This window comes from Melanotaenia boesemani, chromosome 9, assembly GCF_017639745.1.
Source record: "Melanotaenia boesemani isolate fMelBoe1 chromosome 9, fMelBoe1.pri, whole genome shotgun sequence".
NCBI classification, from domain to species: domain Eukaryota; kingdom Metazoa; phylum Chordata; class Actinopteri; order Atheriniformes; family Melanotaeniidae; genus Melanotaenia; species Melanotaenia boesemani.
The window spans coordinates 24,464,183-24,486,136 of NC_055690.1; the positions used below are offsets into that span (position 1 = coordinate 24,464,183).

The window sequence follows — 21,954 nt, forward strand, 5'->3', positions numbered from 1 at the left end:
ACATGAGACTCTTGTTCTGATAAATTAAAGTTAAGGTGGCAGATTAAAGTTAAAAAAAAAGTCTCGTTTATAACATTAAGCAGTGTGTCAAATGAAAAAATTGCAACCACTCTGACATGACATTTGTAAAACTGTATATCTAAACATACAATAAATAGAAATGTTATTTTATTTCATACTTTGCCTTGCTCTTGGAAACAAAGAAAATTCCCAACATATGCATACAATTTAGCATTTCCATCTTTATCAGATTTATAATTAAAATAACATTTTGAAATAATAGAGCTGTTTCTTTTGCAAAAATGTGAAGAATCTTTAAAAAAGAAAACATTGTCACATCAGTACTTTTACTCTTTAGACAAACATACATAAAAATATTGACACTTTGCAGACTAATTGCCAAACCCTGCATATGAGAAAAAATATAGAAACACTGGCTTGATATGTGGAGTATTGCTTTGTAAATGGCAAATCTTTGGTACACAAATAAGAACGCTGAACCCACAGCAAAACAAAAAGAAAGGCAGCATTATGTGTCCACTAATTCTTTACCTCTTTTAAAAGGAATAATACTGAGTCCAAAGTGATACTCCCCTCCAGGTGGTTTATAAATTCTGCCGTGATAGTTGGACATTAAGACCCAGCACTACTCTGAAGCTAGAGCTGAGGTCCTGTCCCCCCTGCTTGCTTCTATACATTGTGTCAGTCTTCCAACACTGAAAGACATTCATGAGGATTTTGATAATAATAAAACTAATGCCAAGGATGGTGCAATGAATTAATTATTATTTTCAACAGCTGCATTGTGTTGGGTTTACATTTAGATAGTATGGCTAAGACTTGAGCATTTAGGGGATGGATGCTATTAAAACTAGTTTTTTATTACAGTAAAAAATCCCATAAAATGTGATTATTCATTCCCCTTTAATCTAAAGACACACATTAAAGTTGAACTTTAAGTGGCACTTAGTAAGGGCTTGGCTCTATAAGTAAATATAACATCAAGATTAGAGCCTTTTTGGTGCAAGTCAGAGGTCAAATAAAGGATAAAGAAGTCTGGCAGATGCTACTCTGGAATCATTCATGTGGCTCCACCTTGTATAAAGCCTGCTTGTCTCTCATCCCTGAGTGATGTTTGAGCCCTGGAAAAATGGATTCCCTCTGGTATATCTTGTTTGTAGTCAGAGAACTGCAGGTTGAGTTGAGATGCTTTCATCACATTTAACTCGTGCATGAAGACAAATGTCCTTCACAGAGGGGTGCGTAGAGGAAACACAGCAGCTTGAGAAAAATAAAACATGAATGGAAACTTCGAACAAGGAGCTGGTTTCTTCTGCTTTTCCCACGTGTTGAATGGATCACATGCTGAAGCTGATGCAGCTAAAGCCTTCAGCAGGAAGTCAGGCTGATCTGTAAAGAGGAACGGGCCTCATGCAGTGAGCTAAGCTTTGTCTTTGTTTTGAGGGTTTTTTGGATAGTTTCATAAATGTCAAATGTCACCTAACAGTTTACAGATTTACAGATGTGCACACAAGTTCAAACATCCAGCTAAAGAAGTGTTGTTCCAAACTGCATGGAAACAAAAAACATCCACCTGGCTGTGATGTTCAGTCAGCTGAACGATTCCTTGTTGAATTCAAAGGCTGTTCCGCAGGATTGAGCTGAGTTACACAGTCTGTGCAGGGTCCTTGAGATGCCCTTTGGTCCACAACAGAAAACCCCAACTCGCTTACTAAATCAGAAAAAAAGAAAAGAAACATTAACATCCTAGTTTTACAACAATAAATATCTTACAACACTTCTCTGTATATTCCTCCTCTACTCACTGTTTATTGCTCTTTCCGATCTCATTGAGAAGCAACTTCCACCTGGGTCGACCAACTTGCAGTCTTGATGTGAGTGGACGATACCGCTCCTCAAACATGCCCTGACAAGAGACATGAAAAAAAGGGTTTGGGGGTGTGTACATGCACTTCATTTGTATGTGTGAGAGTGTGTGTGCACTTGTGTGTGAACTACTTTGAGGTTTGTTTAAATTTTTTGTTATACTTTGGTGTGTGAAGGCTTTTAACATGCATAATTTGTTTTTATTATGTAAAGCACTTTGTGTTGCTTTGCGTGAGAAGTGCTCTGTAAATAAATTTGATTTGATTTGATTAACAACCATTATCATTCTACTGCCTTCTTCAAAACAAGGAAAAATCTAATCTATTTTGATTAGATTTCTTAAATTTATTTATTTATTATTTTTAAGAATTTATATTTTTATATAACCAACAACAGCAAAAGAAAAAAAACACAAAGAAACACAAATACAAGAAAAATTTTCCTCTAAGTTTTCTGACACAAAAAAAACTTCAAAAGAATGAAACAAATCAAAATTAAAATAGTAACAATGACTAAAAATGTTAACACTAAAATATTTTTTGTTACATTCAAAGACCTGAAACCTACTGCTGTTTAGCCACTTACACAAGACAAAGCTTCATGTCTCGTCTTTCAGTGCTCACCAGTTTAATGCCTTTTTTCCCCGAGCAAATCCGACCTTTAAGGTCACGTAGACCGTGTGTTACGGGTCAAGAGTTTTCTGTCAACACGGTGTAAGGTTACTTACAATAGTGTCATCTGATTTACTGCCTTTACTTTAGTCCTGTCTCAGAAAGAAAAAAATGAAGCTGCTCAACCCAAAAACTGAACTTCTCCAAAATCAATACAAAGAAAAAAAAACTGTAGCGAGCAGCGCTGTAGTAATGTGGTTTTGTTACATAAACCCTCGCAAAGCCAATGAGGCAGTGAAGCTGAAAAAAAAACATGTGTCTACTCCCCGTCGGGGAATCGAACCCCGGTCTCCCGCGTGACAGGCGGGGATACTTACCACTATACTAACGAGGAGATGTTAACATGTACTCCAGAGACTGTTTATGACATAGATAGTGGGTATACTCTTGGATTATGTTTACTGATATATAAATGTTCACATGATGGGTTCCTACACTACTATGACCTGTAGGTTTGACAGAAATATTTCAAAATTATTACTACTTAGGACTACTAGTATTTTCTTTGTACTACATACTTGTCACATAATGGGGCCAAACATAACATGATGACGGTTTGAGTGGTTATGAGTGAGATGCACAGACTGAAACAACCTGACACAAAAGATTCTTTATATTTCAGAGGAGAACAGACTTCTAGAAACAGAGACTATTAGAAAATCTGTGAAAAAGTATAGACTATGTGCTGTACCTTGTTTCTCTGTAATGTACTGCCCTCTAGTGGGAGACATTTAAAATTCGGACTACTCATTTAAAATCAATTAAATACATTCCTCTAGCTCAGTAGTTCCCAACCTGGGGTCCAAAAGCCCAGGGGGTCCCCAAGGCTTTGAATATTCAGAGCCACTGTGATTAATGTCCACACATTGTCCCTATTTTAAGAAAACAAAAAGTAAAGCTATATGTTGTTGATTTAACTTTGACTTTATCAAAGGACAGGACTCATAGCATAATACCAAGCATAGCTTGAGCAGGGGGTAAGACAGGGGGTCCATGGCTTTTTAGTATTTGCCTGAAGGGGGTCCCCAAGGAAAATTAGTATGGAACCATTGCTCTATCTAATATCCATATCTACAAATATACAATACCAACCATATCCCTTAGCCACATCAATTTCAGGTTTGAGTGACATGACAGTTAATAGAAAAAGAAACTGGGTATGTGTGTGTGTGTGGGGGGGGGCCACACTTACCTGCAGGTTGTCTGTTTGACTGACATACAGTCTCAGATTAAAGTAGTCTGGTCTGTTTTCCTGCCAAAGCTAAAGGAGAAACATAAACATGCATTTATTATTATTATTATTATTATTATTATTATTGTTATTTTATTATTATTATCATTATTATTATTATTATTATTGTAGAATTACCTTAATATAACAACTGTAGTCTTTACAAAAGATATTTATATCAACATTATTTTCTTTCATACAACCCTGGTTTCATAAAAAGTATAGTTTCTGTACATAAAAAGTTATGTGGCATGATATTAGCAGCCATTTAGATTGTTTGGCTGTCATTCCATGAGGAAGGAATCCTACCCTGCACTTTTACTGTAACCCGAACCACTCAGCTTGTGCAAAATGATACACCAAAACCTTAAAATGTGTCTAAATGACACATTAAAAGGGCTAAAAGTGGTATTTTCATTATTTGCCACAAGATCTTATTGCATCCATAGCTGTGAAGGGAAAAAAACAATACTGACTCTATAGAGCTGGAGTGTTAAACGTCAGACTAACACCTGACCTTTTGATGCAGAGCACATAGCAGCTCCGCAAACCAGTAGAAAGACTGGAGCTCCCTGCAGACCCACACAAAGTACAACCTCTGCAACCTGAAACTCTTCCAGTCGTCACTGAGAGTAAAACAGGAAAAAGAATAACAGAGAAAGCTTTTGAAATTGTTCATCATTTGTCAGTTTGTTATCATTTTTAGCCAACTCACAGCAGCGCATTCAGCATGCAGGCAAACGGCGTGACTCCTATTCCTCCAGCAACACAAAGGCTGACATCGTAGTTGAAGACCTCCTCTGATGGACTTCCAAACGGGCCATCAATGTAAAGTCTGATCATAAATTATAGACACAAAAGACAGTTTAATAAAGAACTACATAGAAAAAGAACTTGCAGTAAGCTGATGAAATCTCAAGGGTTGAAGCTCGTGTTTGTCAACCATTAGACAGCACACATGTCAACCTCACAACAGCTGTACAAACAATTGTCACTGGAAATCCAAACAAAAACAAAGAAATGCACTTTTCTCACACGTGCAAAAAAAGACCATTAAAATTAAATATACAAAAGTCAAAACCAAGCACTTCACATGAAAAGCAACAGCAGTTATACCACTTTTTGACCACAGTTGGGCACTGTTGTACACCTAGGTAATGAGTGGCACAGGCTTTTAGAGGTTTGGATGGTTTATTTAGCTCTGGTTTACGGTCACAATATAAAGTTCTTTCTCCCCTCAAAGCCCACGTCTAACTCCCAATGTCTGCCGGTTACAGGAAGAGCACAGAGTCAGAGGTCAATAGGTCATAAAAGCTATGATCTAGTTAGGATGCCCTCTCTGTGATCCTAAGCCTTTATGAGAAATCACTGAGCCACCTCAGTCACAAAGCTACAAAACACACATAAACCTACTTGGGATATCTCCTCTGTTGAACTACTGGGAGGATCTCCACGGCTATCTTTGGCAGAGGAAGTAACAGCTGTGTGAAGCGCTCTGAAAAGAGAGGAAAGATTCTGTAATTAGTTTTTTTTTCTTGTATCCCAATTCATTCCACTCTATTTCCTTACAGCTTGTCGTCATGGCAGATTAAGGGGCCAAAACAAATAGACCAACTTCCCTTCTTGTGTTTGGAAAGGATGTGAGCATGAATATATACAGTAGCAAGTGCAGATGAATGCACAGGGTCCCAAAGGCAACGTCTTCCTGTAAGTTTAAGTCATTCTGAGTCAGCCACAAAGCAATCCTTTTCTTTGACACATCAGTTGAGTGTTATGTATTAGTGTTTAATTTCTTTAATAATCATGTTTTAAACGTGGATAAACATGGTCCGGTTTATGGCTTTTAAGTTTAAAAGAAAGTCTTGATGCTCTGTAGTGTTAATCAACATGCCATGTGTTTACAACGTAGTGTGCAAGTGACTAATCAAATTTTCCAACAGGACACTAAACTCTTGGAACAATGCTGGCCTCAAGGTATAGAAGGGTGTTGCATACACACCTATACACATGCATAAAGAAGGAAGCATACCCAGAGAAAGGAAAAGATAAACACTCACATTCACACATAAAAATGGAGCATTCTGATAGCGTCTATTTTTTTATCTGTGGGTTGTGCATGTGCTTGTGTGTGTGAACCCACCAGTCCAGTCTCCCACGACCCGCAAATGGATGCCAAAAGTTTCCCTGTTCATCGTGGGGCACTGTAAAGAGTTATAGAGTTTGTCAAAACACACATATTTGGTTGTTGGAAAATACAAGGGAGCATGCATTCACATAAATGTCCAGCTATCACAAGAGAATAATGTGTACAAAAACACAATCCAGAGCACATAACAATGCACAGCTGCTGCACTTTTCATTAAATTTAACAATGCATGAGCACAAACACACATACATACACACAGCCTTCCTGTTGGCAGACAGCATTACTAGCCTCAGGGGTCTGTCTGCTCTCTGTCAGTGTGATTCTCTGCCCTCCTGCATAAAGCTCCACAACCCACCAGGCAAAGGCATGCACACAGTAAATCTGAGTCTCTCAGAGATTGTGTGGGTGTAAGTGAGTGCAAGTCCATCTGTGTATGCTAAGCAGAAAGTAATCCCTATGTCCTTTGCTTTTTTTCTAATGCAACCTGAACTAAATCTGAAGCATCAATAAACAATATGAAACATCATATCACTGCACAGCCCAGCTGTCAATCAAGCGCTCAATGGGTGAGCCAGAACTGCATATTCTTTACAAGAAAAAGAAAGATTAAGTACATGTGAAAACAAGTGTGTTTGTGTATCTATACAGACATGTCTGTGTGCTCACTTTATGTCATGATTGAGGAATGTTTTAGTGTGAGTTAGTCTTACTGTTGTCAGCGTGAAGGGATGGTTCTCAAAAGACGACACACCTGGACAGTTAAGAACAATGTACTGGCAGAAAGAGAAGGGGTAGGAAATGTAGGATGAAAGAGGGGGCATGTAAACAGAAACAAAGCAAAATAAATCACTTCATGCAGCAGTAGGCTACAGCAGTAGAATTTTTCTGACACTTCTTAAACACCACATATTAAAATAATTTTTCAAACATGAAACAAAACACATCAAACATGCAATAAAAGCAAAAGCAACAATGACATGTCCTCTTACCTGCCCAGGTTGAGCTTTAAAGTCCTTCTTCAGCATTCGCAACTCGATGACATTACAAGGATGCCTGATTACTGTCACTATGGTAACAGGGTTACTGCTCCGGATGTAGCGGTATACACGCTCCACACAGTACAAACAGAGAGGACCAGATACCCAAAGCCAAGTCTATACATGCACACACAGACAATACGGCACAGGTTTCAGCTTCAGCACAGGTTGTATTATTACAGTTTTACAACCTAATTTATGGCAGCAGTAACAAAAGCTATAAAAAAAATTTTTTTTAAATGTAGTTTTGGTGATGAAGTGGACAGCCTACAGTATGTAGGAAGAACAGAAGCAGGACAGGTGGCATTATAATGTTAAGACTTTCATGGAATAGATCTCACCCAAACTTTTAGGCTATTAATGGCCACTACTAATTTAAGAAAGTGTGTAATCGTGGCAGCATCTGATTATCTAGAACAATAAATTCTGATTTAGATCACAATAAAAGCAACAAATATTAATAAAAACAAATAAAAAATTAAGACAAATAATTATTTGATTAAATACAATTTTATCTTATATGTTCACTTATTTTGCTGGCAGTTCAATCCCATTTATGGCTCTTTCCAAAAAGTAGGACATCAAAGACTTGATTGCATTCAGCTTATTATGCTCTTACAGGGACTCTAAATAGTTTTCTGCACACAGTGGTTCAGCATGTTTGTGTCCTTAGAGAAACAAAACCCAAGAAATGGCTGTTTTCTGTGTAAACACTCTTGTTACAAAGTACTTCGTACTAAAGCTGACGCTATGCTACTGACACCTTAAAATGGCGTATCATTTGAAATGAGGCATCAAGGGTTCGAATAATGTCTATTTTGAGTCAATGACCTTCAAAAATAAAGCAAGAGCTTATTTCAGGCTCCAATCACTCAGGCTTAGTTTTATTTTTTTAAATGTAGAGGAAAGCTGCTCCATCTGCAGCAGCAGGCAGATGTTAACAGCAAAGATGACGCTGGAGTTGACTACAAGGACTTGTGTTCATAAACAAGCGTTAGGCTGTGTCCGAATGTGCACCGTACTCCCTACATAGTGCCCTATACAGGGGTCACGCCATTTTGTTGGAGTGTCCGAATGTCCAGAGAGAAAAAAGTAGGGCACTCAAAATTACCCACAATGCATCTTGAAAAGTAGTGAGCATCGATGGTCACTAGACGGATCAATACAGACCACAATGCATTGCGGGCAGAAGCTCAACATGGCGCAAGGATGCGAAAAAATTGAGCTGCGCAAAATTACCCATTAGCAAACAAACAAAGAATAAAATACAACATAAGGAATAAAAATAAAAATATTTACACACAACTTTGGATTGGATTTGGAATGACATCTTGACGCGGGTTGTGGTTGCCGTGGTGATGGCGGTAGTCCCGTGGTTTGCGGCATTGAAAAAATAGGCAGCTTCGTGTCCGAATTATCAAAAGAATGAGTGCACTATGTAGTGTGCTATGTAGTCAGCCCTATGTAGTGAATGAGGGGATAGGGAGTAGGGTGGACATTCGGACACAGCCTTAATCTGTCTAAAATCAGTGACTGGCAGGTGCAGAGCCTGCACATGCAAGTTTTAACATAAATTATCACGTGGATACAAATCAGTTCAAAGCCACAACTGTATTTCTCAACAGCCATATTTTAAGTCATTAATATACACACAAGCTCTTATTTTTATCACATGATTAAAACACACACACACACACACACACATCCAAACAAGGTATAAAGTGATACCGCAACTTTTTCTGTCCATTCAGTGTCATTACAGCAATGCCATTATGAAAAAAAAAAGTTTTTTTTCATCACACCACTTGTGGCCTGATTACTAACATTTCATGACTTGGTGGTTTGACACTTCTAGTTTACACACACAAGAAAAATTTATTAACAAAATGGAAAAAAGTAGCTCAAAGGGCTTTAATTTTATCTCCCCAGAATAATTTATTTGATCTAAAATGTTGTTAAAAATAGTGCATTTTTAAGTAATGTTTCATTATAAATCAATGGCTTTAACAGCAATCTGTATTGATCTAACACTGCATCCAGTAATCAAAATCCTGATCAGAGTAACTTCAACAGTACTGATCTCAAAACAACGTAAGCTCTACGAATCTGTATCTGGAATCTGTTTTCTTTTGTTTAATTTTCTATTGGCTGTTACCTGTAAGGAATAATTGCTAACAGCTTCAGTAAAGCTCGGGAAACACATTAAGGTTTAAGGGGGATTTTATTGAACCAGCACGTTGCTTAACAACCATGTGCAAACACATAATCACACACACATAGGAAGAGACGCACACAAACGCAAGCCTTGATGTAGTGAGCACCTCCCTAACAGCTCCACACCTCTAATAAAGAGAACCAACTCCCTCCAGTACTTCCCAAATACTCAACACACGTGTAGAGCACTCACCCTAAAGGCACACAAACATGGCCGCATGCATAGAGACGGACCTGAGGGATGGGTGGCTGGAAGTGAGCATCCTCCCTGCATCTGCTCTTTTCATCTTCAGCCTGGTCCAGATCTTCGTCCTGCTGCTCGGAGCTGTTCTGACTGGCTCTGAGGCAGCCGGGCGGGTGGGCCTCTATGTTGGTCTGATACTTCAGAGCCCCACTGGTGAAAAAAGAAGACAAGAATTAAAGTGATATATTTACAAAAACTAAGTGTGTTGACAGTTCATATTGAATGTGTTAATATAACACTGACAGTAATGTGTATCACATTCACAGAAATACAACTAAATTAAATGTTTGGTTTTAAAAGGTTTAAGCTGACTTTAACAAACTTTAGATACTTGCTAACATTTACTGATTCTGTAAGTGAGGTAAACTAGTTTCCTGTCTTTTAGAGAAAAAGGAAGCAAACACAGGCAGATGGATTTTAGTGATGCCTACCCGACCATGTGCACCATCAGGATAATGTAGAAGACAATAAAGAGGTTGTGTGTGTACCAAAAGATCTCATAGTTGGACATCCTGAAAAAAATTAAAACATCATTTATATATATATATATATATATATATATATGTATATACTGTATATATATATATATATATTTTTTTTTTTCAATACACAATTTTGGTATAATGATGCAAAGAAGCTAAAGAAATGGAAAAACAAAACTAAGCAGAGAAAGAAAGAATGCAAGCTTGAAGTTTGTTGAGAATCAAACAGACTCCCAGTTCAAAGCACTAGTAAGTAGGATGCAAGAGGTCAATAACTAAGGGGACATTACACACAACAACCCACCATAAACAAGACAAACAATTCTAAAAGCTATAAAAACCTTGTTTTTTTTTCAGAATAGAGCTTCTTTAATGGATGCTTTGTTAAAGTATACAGTGAATTTATCTTAGACCAACTAAGATGTGCTGTTAACCTTACTTTAGTAAAGTCAGAAAACAAGTAAATACTGCTCTCCAGTTGTTTGCATCTTGGTTTGCAAGTACATTTACTGGCAATACACTTAAAAACGCAGAGCTTAACAGTATACTTTCATTTTAAATGTAAAAGTTAAAAATCATAAAAAAAACATGCTATGTGCAAGTTGAGATAACTAACACAGCAGTTTTGTGAAACTGAGAAGAACAGAAGTCCAAAAGTCATAAAGATGAGGTGAAAAGTTATGTTTTAGCAAGATTGAGCAGGAAATGAGAACCATGAACAATGTTGGTGATCCTTAGATGTTCAAGCTATGAATACTTACCAAGGTATCTTATCATTATTAGTTTGTTAAGGTTATTGTTGCTTATAAATGTGATTAGGAAAGACCAGTTAATACAAACGTTAAGGCTTGTTGTTTTTTCAAAAGACAATAAAAAAGGACAAAAAAAAAGGTATTTTCCTCCATAGCCAAGAGACTCTTCGAAGCAGCTGCCTTGATTTTTAAAAATTAAAATCCTTTGAGCAGGAAAAGGCTAAAATACAGCTTATCATTATTATGTAGCATTTTATTTCATTTGTAATGAAGTGGATGTTCCTCCGTGCACATAGGAGCAGATAGCAGTCCTGCTGCTGGGATGTTGTCCTCCTACAGTCACCTCCATGTCTCCTGGTATACTAGCCTGTCTTCTGATATCTCCTCCATGCTCTGTGCTGGGAGATAGAGCAAACCTTCTTGCCACAGCACACTGATGTGCCATCCTGGATGAGCTGCACTACCTGAGCAACATCTGTGGGTTGCAGACACCGCCTCATATTACCTCTAATGGTGAAGGCACCGGCTAAATGTTAACGTGACCAAAAATCAGCCAGAAAGGATGAAGACAGAGAAATGGTCTGAGGCCACCACTTGCAGGATCATTCCTGTATATGGGGTTATTTTGCTCTCTTATTTCCACCTGTTGTCGGTTCCATTTCTGCAACAGCAGGTGAAATTAATTAACAATCAGTGCTACTTCCTAACTGGACAGATTGATATCCCTGAAGTGTGACTGACACTGATGCAGAATAGTAGGCTGTGCCTGAACGCACCAGTCAAGTTACCCCGTCAAAGTGGAAACCAAACCTAGCTTCTGCTTTTACAAAAAACATGCAAACTTAGTAACTTAGTGAATATCAATGACCTTGTAAGTGCTAACATGAATGGATCCCTGGGACATTACATCTGTGTTCCTCCAGTGTGCAGTACTCATCTTCCCACCACTCCAACCACTTAGCTAAACTGCTATCTTAAGCTTTAAATGGTCTGGAAAAGCCTCTTATCCTCTGTTCAGTTACTGAAGGAAGTAAGGAAAGAACTCACACACACACACATACTCAGTTATAATGTATATGTACTGACAGAGCTGCGATGTCTCTTTTAGCATGTCTGCTTATCGTCTCCATCATCCATTACATGAGTCATCAACTCAGGCAGAAAAACTTTGCTGATTCACACACTAATTCAGTGTTTCCCAATCCAGGACCTCAGGACCCCCTGCCCTGCATGTTTTAGATGTAACCCTACTTTAACACCTGAATTAAATGAATGGCTCGTTAACAGGCTGCAAAGAACTTGATGAGTAAGTTCATTCATTTAAATCAGGTGTGCTGGAGTAGGAACACATCTATGACATGTGGGGCAGGGGGTCCCGAGGCCCTGGACTGGGAAACACTGCACTAACTGATCATCTCAATGATTAGAGTGCTTTTGGTTTAACCTACCGTACACAATAAGAGGAGGACATGAACATCAAGAGGAGGATGAGAACCAACACCACACCAGTGACTCCTGGGACTGAAAAAAATGTTCAATAACAGAGTGGAGACCAAGCAAATAAGTAAGTCAACAGTCAAGGCCACATATATGTACCAATCCTTGAGAGGTTGTGCCTGCTCATTTTGAAATTCCTGTACAATTCTGTCTGGCACAATTAAACAAACAAGTAAGGCATTTTTCTTTAAGAGCTACAAAAAAACAAACAAAATAAAGAAAACAGTCATCTAAGCTGTGTCCTAATTCCAGGTCTACATACTTCGGAAGGCACAGACTACGTAGGCTACGGAGTGTCCTACGGAGTCGATGCAAAAAGCCGTTTACCGTTCATTAAATGAAACAGCCTACTTAGCCAACAAGAATTGTTTTCCCACTTAGGACGTTGACAGAAACCAAATGCTAATGATAATCGTTTTATTATTAACAATGTTAAATTAATAATTTAATTAATTGAAAATAATAAATGATATATAAATTTATGATACAATTATCATGTAATATATTATAGAATGAAGAAATTATACTAATTTATAATAATTATAATAATTATTATATTAAATTGAATTCATTTTTGTATAATTATACCATATTATTATTATTATTATTATTATTTACTATTAAATTAACCTGATTAATTATTACTAAATAACATTTGAATCACTTATACCTCTGAAACTCATACATTTTGTACATCATAGGGCACTTCAGTAAACATTAACACCGACCGAGTTGGTTCTATCTTACCTTCTTTCCTGAATAATGTAAAAAAATAATACATTTTTAAAAAAGGCTACCATTAGCCCATTAAAAATCCACAAATATTAAATATTACATTATTTTAATGACACCATTTAACAAACATCTTTTTTAATGTATTTGATTTTTTTCACATTTCTACTAAATTGAGGTAAACGAAAACACTCTTCTGAGCTTTGTTGCTCATTTGCCGTCATCTTGTGTGAAATGAATTCTGGAGAAAAGAGGCCGCGAAGGGTGCACCACCAGTAGCTTTCACTACAGGCCAAACGGAGTGCCAATTTGTAGGGTGAATTCAGAGGCATCTTTCAAATGGGACAGTGCTTTGCTCGCCACTGTGACTTATGTAGTCGACGAACCTGCACTTGGAAGTGCATAGACTCTGAACTGGGATACAGCTTTAGTGTCTACTTTATGCACTACATTTGGTAAGAAAAGAATCCCTCTTACTTGTGGTCAAAATAATCACTTTGGGGTCCTGGGAAGAAAACAGAAAAAGGTCAGCATCAGCATTAATTCTTGTGAGGACCAAAGGATCTTTTAAGAGATAAAACTACAGGCTTTAATTCAACATATGAATTTAGTGTTTTAGGTGAAATAAAACCTGCTTTCTTTTGGCTTTCAGAGACAAATGGGTGGCCACATCTGACTAAAATTACGGACATTTCTTAATTATATATTCAAAGGGTTTACTGTGTATGCTTAATGTTAAATGTATTTTGTATTATTTAAGAATAAGAAAACCTTCATCACTTGCTACACCATTTCTCCTGCACATTTACAGCTTGAAAACAAGGGGACAGTTTGTACATCTCTATGCAGCAACTAGCCAGATGTGTAGCGGCAAGGTACAAGATTAATGGGTCTGTTTTACCCTTTTCTAACTATTGTCATATTAGAACATTTCTTTCAGACTATGCATTTGAGACACACATTTAAGTGAAACATAAAATATTTACATAAAACTTAAGCTTAGATGTAATATTGTGATGGTTGGGGTTATGTGCACATATTTGTGTCTCACCTCTCCTCTGTAGCGAGCCAAATTGAGTGCAGGAAATTCATCCGAGTAGCTCATGCTGAAGTTGACGACATTCACCAGGTGGGCTGAAACGTGCACAACTGCAGGAGAAGAGATAGCATTATACCAGACTGATTTAAAACTCGCATTTTTGTGCTAACACAGCACCACATGTCACGCTCTTCCTTTGCCTCAAACAAACTGTTAATGACTTGCCGGTGGACACTCAAACATTTCTTTGTCCATCCAGCAAAAAGTCAGCAAAATTCACTGTCACACACACACACCTACACACACACACACACATAGTCAAACACTCCCTGAAATCACAGACTAACCACACAGTCGTTCAACAGCAGATGTAATTAGAGTGCATGATCAAGAGACACAAGGACCCTTTTAGTGCACAGTTTCCAAAGATTAGCTCTGAAAAAAACTAAATCTAAATTTCTTCAACACAGTCTCTATGGACATTAACCAAGAAACACCTGCTAGCTCTACAAAACCTTGGCAAGACTGAACTCTGTCAAAGAACATGAATAAACCCTGATTAGTACTTGACTCACCAAGATTTAAGTTCTTTGCTTCAACAGATTCCTTCATGTTTGGGGTGAACCTTGACCAGGTGTGTGCAACCTGTGGCTCAGGGGGCACAAGTTGCTCTCTGGACCTTCTACAATGGCTCTTAATACATGGCTTGAAATGCCAAGGAACTAACTAATGTTTCTAAATATAGATATGATAACAAATGCAGGTGTTTAGAGATTGTTCTTTTTTTCATGGAATAATTGCATGAAATTTCCACAACATAATGACACAAAACGTACCAGTAATTTTTTTTAACATCATTTTACACAAATATCTACATCCCATAGAAGAAAGTCTATCCTCTTTTTGCAAAAGTTTTTCTTTAATTTAAAGCCTAAAAATAGAAATAAATAAGTTGTCTTTTCTTTTCTCATAACATTTGCGGCTCTAAACAAGTTTTATTTAGCTGGGCTGAGGGAAAAGTGGCTCTTTGGACTGTAAAGGGTTAGGGTTGGTTGGTTGAATGGATGGATGGATGGATGGATGGATGGATGGATAGATAGATTAGGGCTGTCAAAAATAGTGTTAACAGCATTAATTAATTAATGTAATGAATAGGGGTGTTTTAACACACACTCTTTTTCCAGCGAGAGGGTTCCACACACCCACTTTTCCCGCATTCTTTGTTAAACTTGCAATAGCCCAATATATATACCCCAATCCATCTATCCATCCATTTTCTGCCCCTTATCAGGAGTCAGGTTGCGGGGGCAGCTGCCTAAGCAGGGAAACCCAGACTTCCCTCTCCCCAGCCACATTCACCAGCTCTTCCGGAGGGATCCCGAGGCGTTCCCAGGCCAGCCGAGAGATGTAGTCCGTCCAGCATGTCCTAGGTCTTCCCCGGGGCCTCTTTCCGGTGGGACGTGCCCGGAACACCTCACCAGGGAGGCTTCCAGAGGCAATCCTAACAAGATGCCCGAGCCACCTCATCTGGCTCCCCTCTCACTGAAGTCCCCCAGCAGAACGAAGGAGTCCCCGGAAGGAGTGCTCTCCAACACCCCCTCCAAGGACTCCAAAAAGGGTGGGTACTCTGAACTGCTATTGGGTGCATAAGCACAAACAACAGTCAGGACCCGTCCCCCCACCCGAAGGCGGAGGGAGGCTACCCTTTCTTCCACTGGGGTAAACCCCAACGTACAAGCGCCAAGTCGGGGGGCAATGAGCATGCCCACACCTGCTCGGCGCCTCTCACCAGGAGCAACTCCAGAATGGAAAAGGGTCCAGCCCCTCTCAAGGACAGTGATTCCAGAGCCCAAGCCGTGCGTCGAGGTGAGTCCTCGCTAGCTGGAACCGCTCAACCTCGCGCACCAGCTCAGGCTCCTTCCCCGCCAGGGAGGTGACATTCCACGTCCCTAGAGCTAGCTTTTGCAGCTGAGGATCAGACCGCCAGGGTCCCCGCCTCTGGCAGCCGCCCAGTTCACAGTGCACCCGACCCCTATGGCCCCCTCCTGCAGGTGGTGAGCCCACGGGAGGAGAGGCCCATGTCACCCTTTCAGGCTGAGCCCGACCGAGCCCCATGGAAAAGGCCCGGCCATCAGGCACGAGCAGGTGTGGGCATATATATTTATACATATATATATATATATATATATATATATACACACAAATGTACCTCAGGAAGAAAAACAGCAGCTGTTAGCTTTAGCTAATGGGGGACTAAAAAAAACAAAATGAACTAAATATGCATACATACATACATAATATTACATGAACACATGCTTGGACGGAAAGTAGTTTTTAAGTAAGGTTTGTTTACCAGAGAAGATGCAGATAGCAACACCACATGCAACATGAAAGGTCTTGCTCTTGTCCAGCAGCCTGCGTGTCCTTCTGGTAGATACCTGCATGAGTGTGCAGCACAGACAAGAAAAATTCATGTTGTGACTGCGAATCAAGGGAATCACATAACTTTTTAACATCTTATCCAAAATTCTACTTTCTCTATTTTAAATAGATATTTTTCAACATGACAGCAGTTGTACATACTTTTGAACAACCTGTACACCTATTTGACTCCTCTGATGTAACTTGCAAATTTATATAGTTTACAGAAAGAAATATCACCTTTAATATAAGCTCTTTTCTTTATCCAAGGCAACCTTATGATTTTGAAGCTCATTAGGCTCCAGTCCATCCAAGTCTGGGTTGTTACATTCCTCAGAGACTGATCCACTTAACACCCCTACACACCTCCCTGTTCTACGTTCGCCCCTCTGCATCTGTCCTACCTTGTGTGCTCCTCGTACGAAAGTGAGCAGTGACCGGCACATGGGCAACAGCACCAAGCTGCAGTTCAGGTTCAGCACGGATGCAGACGCCCTACTGATGCACAGTCCAAGCTGGGAAAAACACACATGCACACAAACACATTGTTAGGCAGGGTGCCAAAATGAGACCTGATTCAGCGGAAGTAAACTGATTAAGATACACACTTCATGGTTGATCCTCTTCAGATTTAGATTATTAAGTCAAGACCCACTGAGACGTTCAGGCATGATTTCATTGCAAACCTTTGTCTTTCCTCGTGTGGTGAGCTGAGGATCATTCATCCTTGGTGTGTTACTCTTTAGATATTAAGCCATTAAAAAGAGTAGTTAGCTTAAGCGAAATTTAAAGGATGTTTAGAAAACAAAAATAAAAAGGTTGAGAACCTCTAAAATAACCAAACTTGAATGCTCCAAAACACAAAGATTTTACAATGAGTCTTTTGTTTTTCCTGGTTATGTAAAGTTCAGCCACTGTATCTCAGAAAAACAAGCTCAGACAGCTCGATACCCGAATGAAATCAGGAGATATTTCACCTGAAATGACATGGAAATCATGTCATCTATCTAATTTGACTTTTATAAAATTTCAATAATCAAAGTTGTGTTCATGCATAAACAACTAATGTACTTTGGCAATGTACTGCCAGTGTCATCTCTTCTGTTGACCCCAGATGTACTAAAGATTGTCATGTGAGAAAGAAATGAAGGTGTAAGAATATGTGGATAAAAAAGAGGTAATGAGATTTGTGGGACTTTGGTCCTGCCTGTGAGAAGATACTAGATTTTCAATGCAGATTTTATAACAGCTGGTTAAGTTGAATAAACTTCAGACTAGAAAGACACGAAGGATCACAATCTGCTGTGCAACCGACTGAAGTGTTGAAATATAAGAATGCATCAGAGAGCAGCACAAATATGAGCAGTCTAAATATAGCGAGTGAAGTTTAAAACCAGCACGATTAAACAGTCAAATGCCTTTACCATTTAAAAACTTCCCCACTGATAACACATTCAATACAACATCTAAAGAAAAGCAGCTGACAGCAAAACCACAAGCAGGAGATCAGATATCATGCTTTCTGTAGATTCCCAACTCCCCACACAGTCCAAACTCACGCAGAGTGAGACACACAGGTGAATAAAATAAGGTGCTATTTGAAGTTATTTTGAAATATTAACACTTTGAAATACATGTCCACATGTAGACGCACCGTTACCCACACATAAGCTTAAGCCCTCTAGCAAGGTATTCCGTCAAGCCAGCAGCATGCCCACACTTGTCCCTCGCTCCCCTTTGCTTCCCACTGTACAGCCAGAGCAGCAGTTCACACATGCTGCTTGCTGTCACTGCTCATTTTTTCATGGCGTCTGAGTGCACACATTTTTTCTTCTGTTTATTTTTCTGATTTATTGTAACATTACCTCAAGGTTGCCTTTCAGAAGTACTTCTAATAACATATTTGCTTAATTCTGTTAGTTCTCATTTTAAACAACTTTGACTTAAATGTTTCCACAAGATGGTGGCTGAGTTACTGTAAAGTTCAAGACCATACAAGTGTCTGGCTTTCCATCTAAAATCAGATGCACAGATACACCTAATATCTGTATAAGTTGATATTCAGCTTGTTCAGTGCAATCAGTTATCAGCAAGTAAGACAACACAAACCACTGGTAGTGGGCAACATTTCTCTGGTATGTTGTAGTTGTGTTGCATTGGTCTGAAACTGACTAAATTGTATTAACATTTAAGCTTATTGAACACAAATACAAAAAGTCAATGAGTTAGCAATGGTTTAACAGGCTGAAAAGTCTAAAAGAAAAAGCTTTTCTTCCCTACAAAACTGAATATTTAAATAAAATTATTTCTTTTTGTTATATGTGGATGATAAGCAGTATATAGAGGAACAGCTATCAATAAAATGATCCTGTTTTACATCAGTAATGACGTAGAATTTCATAAGCAATGCAACCCTGGTAATAACACAAATACACAAAGTTTTTTCCCACAGAACTCCAACAAAAATTCTGCACATCAGAATGTACTATTTGCCTGAGCAAAATGCTTATCAAGCTAAAACAGTCAAGATTAAATATTAAAAAACTACTGAGAGTAAATACGAGCACTTCAATGTCAACTGATTCAAATTTATTTTACAATATGGAAGGATACTAAATCCCACATGATATGATGCGATACGATACGATACGATACGATACGATACAATACAATACGATACGATGCGATGCGATACCATATGATACCATATGATACCATATGATACCATAAGATACCATACGATACACATTATTGCCCCATAGGGAAAACTGAGTGTGCACATGAATGGGTGACGTGGCATGTAAAAAGCACTTTGAGTGGTCAAAAAGGCTAGAACTTTGTTTTTTATCTCTGTCCAGCACTTTGATCAACTAGGGTTGTTGTAAAGCGCTTTATAAATCAAATTTGATTGACTGATTGATTTATTGATTGATTGGTAAATGGACTTGTACGTACCATTTACCATTGATTGATTGATTGATTGATTGATTGATTGATTGATTGATTGATTGATTGATTGATTGATTGATTGAACTTTGCCAATAAATTATTTACTCATGTTGCACATTAAATATTCTTATGAAAAATTTACATTCCTGAAGTTAGGCTTGTATGTATATATATATACAAGCCTAACTTCAGGACCTTTTTTTGGGATTTACATCTTTAATTTTTTCTGTACTTCTTTTCAGTTGTTCTTTGTAGGGAGGTTGTGCTGGAAACATGGATTCTGGAGACTATGGGTCTATTCATCATCCAGATGGTTTTTTATATATATCCCCAGAGTTTCATCTTCCCAACACCTCTGAGCTTCACCGTGTAGACTAAGCACGCTGTATAACTCTTGGTTTGTGCAGTTTATGCAATGAGTATAAGTGAAAATCACATGTGAACTCACTTTTAAAGTATATTTGCTTTGAGCCCTGTGTTTCTCTCTTCAGTGGTCTCTGTACAGATTGTGTTTCAATCTCTGTTAAAATTGCACACTATGCTGATGTTAAGTGTGGCTGACAAAGAACAACAGAGGGTGTCTGCCCAAAAATATCTGAACCGTAATCTTGGTGGTATTTGCATTATTTTCTCCCAAGACAAGGAAGGCTTTCACTCACACAGGCATCAACAAGCAACATGTAGCCACACCATTCAGAACTTGTGACAAAAATTACACCATGAGTCAGTGAGCATAATAACATAATCTCAATTATGTGTATTTGTAATTATAGCCATGGTAAAGATGGCTGACTCTATAGTAGGCTCTCTACACCAATACATAGACTAACAACCTGTCACAAAGTTTAAAGCTACAAATAAAACAATATCTGCATATGAAGTTTAAACATCCACAACAAAACCTGCTCCTGCAAACAACCCTGGAGCAGCACATCTATTCCACACTCTGCTTGAATGTGAACTCTAAATGAAAATAAAAAGTGAATATAAAGTGAATTTGAGGTCATGCAACATCATAAATGAAACCCAGAAAAATTTGCTTGTTAATAAGTAAATATCAGTAACAAAATAATTATAACTACTCATGACAGCTGTAATCTGATTCCATTTTTAAAGTATAACATTATGATAGTATAAGCATTAACATCTACTACTTAGGTGTGTTCCTCACCCCGAGCATCTTGTAGAGGTAGTGGTACTGCTGCCCGGTGGAGTATAACAGGAAAGTGTTGAGGAATAACCAGGTGTTGGCTCCCAGCCACAGCATCTACAGATACAGACACAAACACATGTTTAAACAGCACAGGATGTCCACTGAAGCAAAAAAAAGAAAAAGAAAAAAGAAAAAATGTTCAATAACAGGCAGGAAATAAGAAAAACAAACAAACAATTTGTGATGTTTATCACGTGCAAATTTGTGTTAAATGTCTACAAAAGCCTTGTATACATTTCCTGTTCCTGAACGTTTTCGATTTGGCATGAGGTGACAATGAAAGTTTTCTGGGATGCAAACACATTTAACTCACTATGAGGAGGAAAAATCAAGTCATTCGTTTTTCCTTTAGTTACAATCTGATATAACATAAAGATTGAAAATGAGAATTATTTGCCATTTAACTTCAAAACAAATCTGCAATACGTTGTTAGCAGATTAAACAGATTCATTAGCAGCTGACGACATGAGAAGAGCTGTTTTAAGAGTTTCTGACAAAAACTTCCCCACCAGGACCAAGTGTTTCCCTCCCTCGTTGGCGACCCAGCTCCGCACCGACACAGCCATGGTGCCTTCAGGGGGCTCTGCCGCTGCAGCTGCCCACAATTTTCAACCAAAGCCTCGGTCAGGCCGAGAGGTTAAAGACCCGTCCTCAGCGCGGATCTGCCTGCCTTCGTGCTTCCACACCGGCCGGTGACTGCACCCTCCGCTCTGTCCTCCCAGCAAGTCCTCCGTCACGCCGCTCTGAGCGCGTTTTGACTTTTCATCCCCCCATTTCAGCTCCGAGCTTCCCCCAATGACACTACCTCATCTCCACCTGCTTCTTCTTCCTCACAGTTCAGCCTTCTGCGCTGCTGTCGTGGATTTTAAGTAAGCGGCATCGTAAACTGAATAATACACTGTGAAGAATATAAATCTAATCAGCAAAAAGTTGGTAGAACAATGAACATCGCTTCACTGCTTCTCGCTGCTGTCGTCTGCCACTAGAGGGAGCCATTGACCAACATCTCTTATAAGGAACAGATTAGCTAATAATGTTGCAACTTATCAGTTAATAAAACATTGATCGTTTCTAATCCATTCATTAAAGTTGTTGGGATGTAATGTTATTTGTGATAAAGGGCAGAATAGGTTAATATCAATGTATTGTTAAAATACTGTAATGTGCATTTATTAACACAATGTATTTCTTAACATCAAATAGAAATCAGCCAACGGGATTTTGTAAGTCATCGTATCAATAGGCCTACAAAAATGTAAAGAAATGCTTTTTGATCATGCATTCATATTTTAAAGTGAGTAAAGGTATGAGAACATAAGCTTAAAAATATAACTAAGTATCAAAGATCCAAGTGTTCAATATGCAGAACAACATTATGTACAGTATATATTTTTTTTATTTATATTTGATTAAAATAATCAATTAATTAATTACCTTA

The 21,954-nt window shown here is 38.4% G+C and overlaps 1 protein-coding gene and 1 non-coding gene across 4 annotated transcripts; both read right to left on the bottom strand.

Moving 5' to 3' along the window:
• Window positions 1–188: 188 nt before the first annotated feature.
• Window positions 189–21,476, bottom strand: LOC121646435 (NADPH oxidase 4). Of its 3 annotated transcripts, XM_041995392.1 has the most exons (19): window positions 21,026–21,476; window positions 20,474–20,569; window positions 16,758–16,868; window positions 16,286–16,370; window positions 13,945–14,042; window positions 13,371–13,398; window positions 12,113–12,185; window positions 9,862–9,942; window positions 9,421–9,580; window positions 6,925–7,089; window positions 6,646–6,708; window positions 5,930–5,990; window positions 5,203–5,284; window positions 4,505–4,624; window positions 4,307–4,415; window positions 3,751–3,819; window positions 1,827–1,927; window positions 1,595–1,732; window positions 189–1,410 (listed from the first exon to the last, which is right to left on the bottom strand). In XM_041995392.1, exons 1-18 carry the CDS (start codon window positions 21,080–21,082, stop codon window positions 1,612–1,614), a joined length of 1,680 nt encoding a protein of 559 aa, XP_041851326.1. In that variant the 5' UTR covers window positions 21,083–21,476; the 3' UTR covers window positions 189–1,410; window positions 1,595–1,611. The 3 variants fall into 3 exon arrangements, with proteins under 3 accessions (XP_041851326.1, XP_041851324.1, XP_041851327.1); XM_041995390.1 differs by having other exon boundaries at window positions 189–1,732; window positions 21,026–21,475; XM_041995393.1 differs by lacking the exon at window positions 21,026–21,476 and adding an exon at window positions 20,829–20,886 and having other exon boundaries at window positions 189–1,732.
• On the bottom strand, window positions 2,821–2,892 carry trnad-guc. The gene has a single exon. It is a non-coding gene; the product is annotated as a tRNA-Asp (tRNA).
• Window positions 21,477–21,954: the final 478 nt, after the last annotated feature.

Excerpts from the sequence above, each read along its gene's own strand:
- LOC121646435 (XM_041995392.1), bottom strand. The coding sequence starts at position 21,082 with ATGGCTGTGTCGGTGCGGAGCTGGGTCGCCAACGAGGGAGGGAAACAC. Across the intron at positions 16,371-16,757 it reads TCGTACGAGGAGCACACAAG|GTATCTACCAGAAGGACACG; the intron begins GTAGGACAGATG and ends ACACTCATGCAG. Across the intron at positions 7,090-9,420 it reads TCCAGCCACCCATCCCTCAG|ACTTGGCTTTGGGTATCTGG; the intron begins GTCCGTCTCTAT and ends GTGCATGTATAG.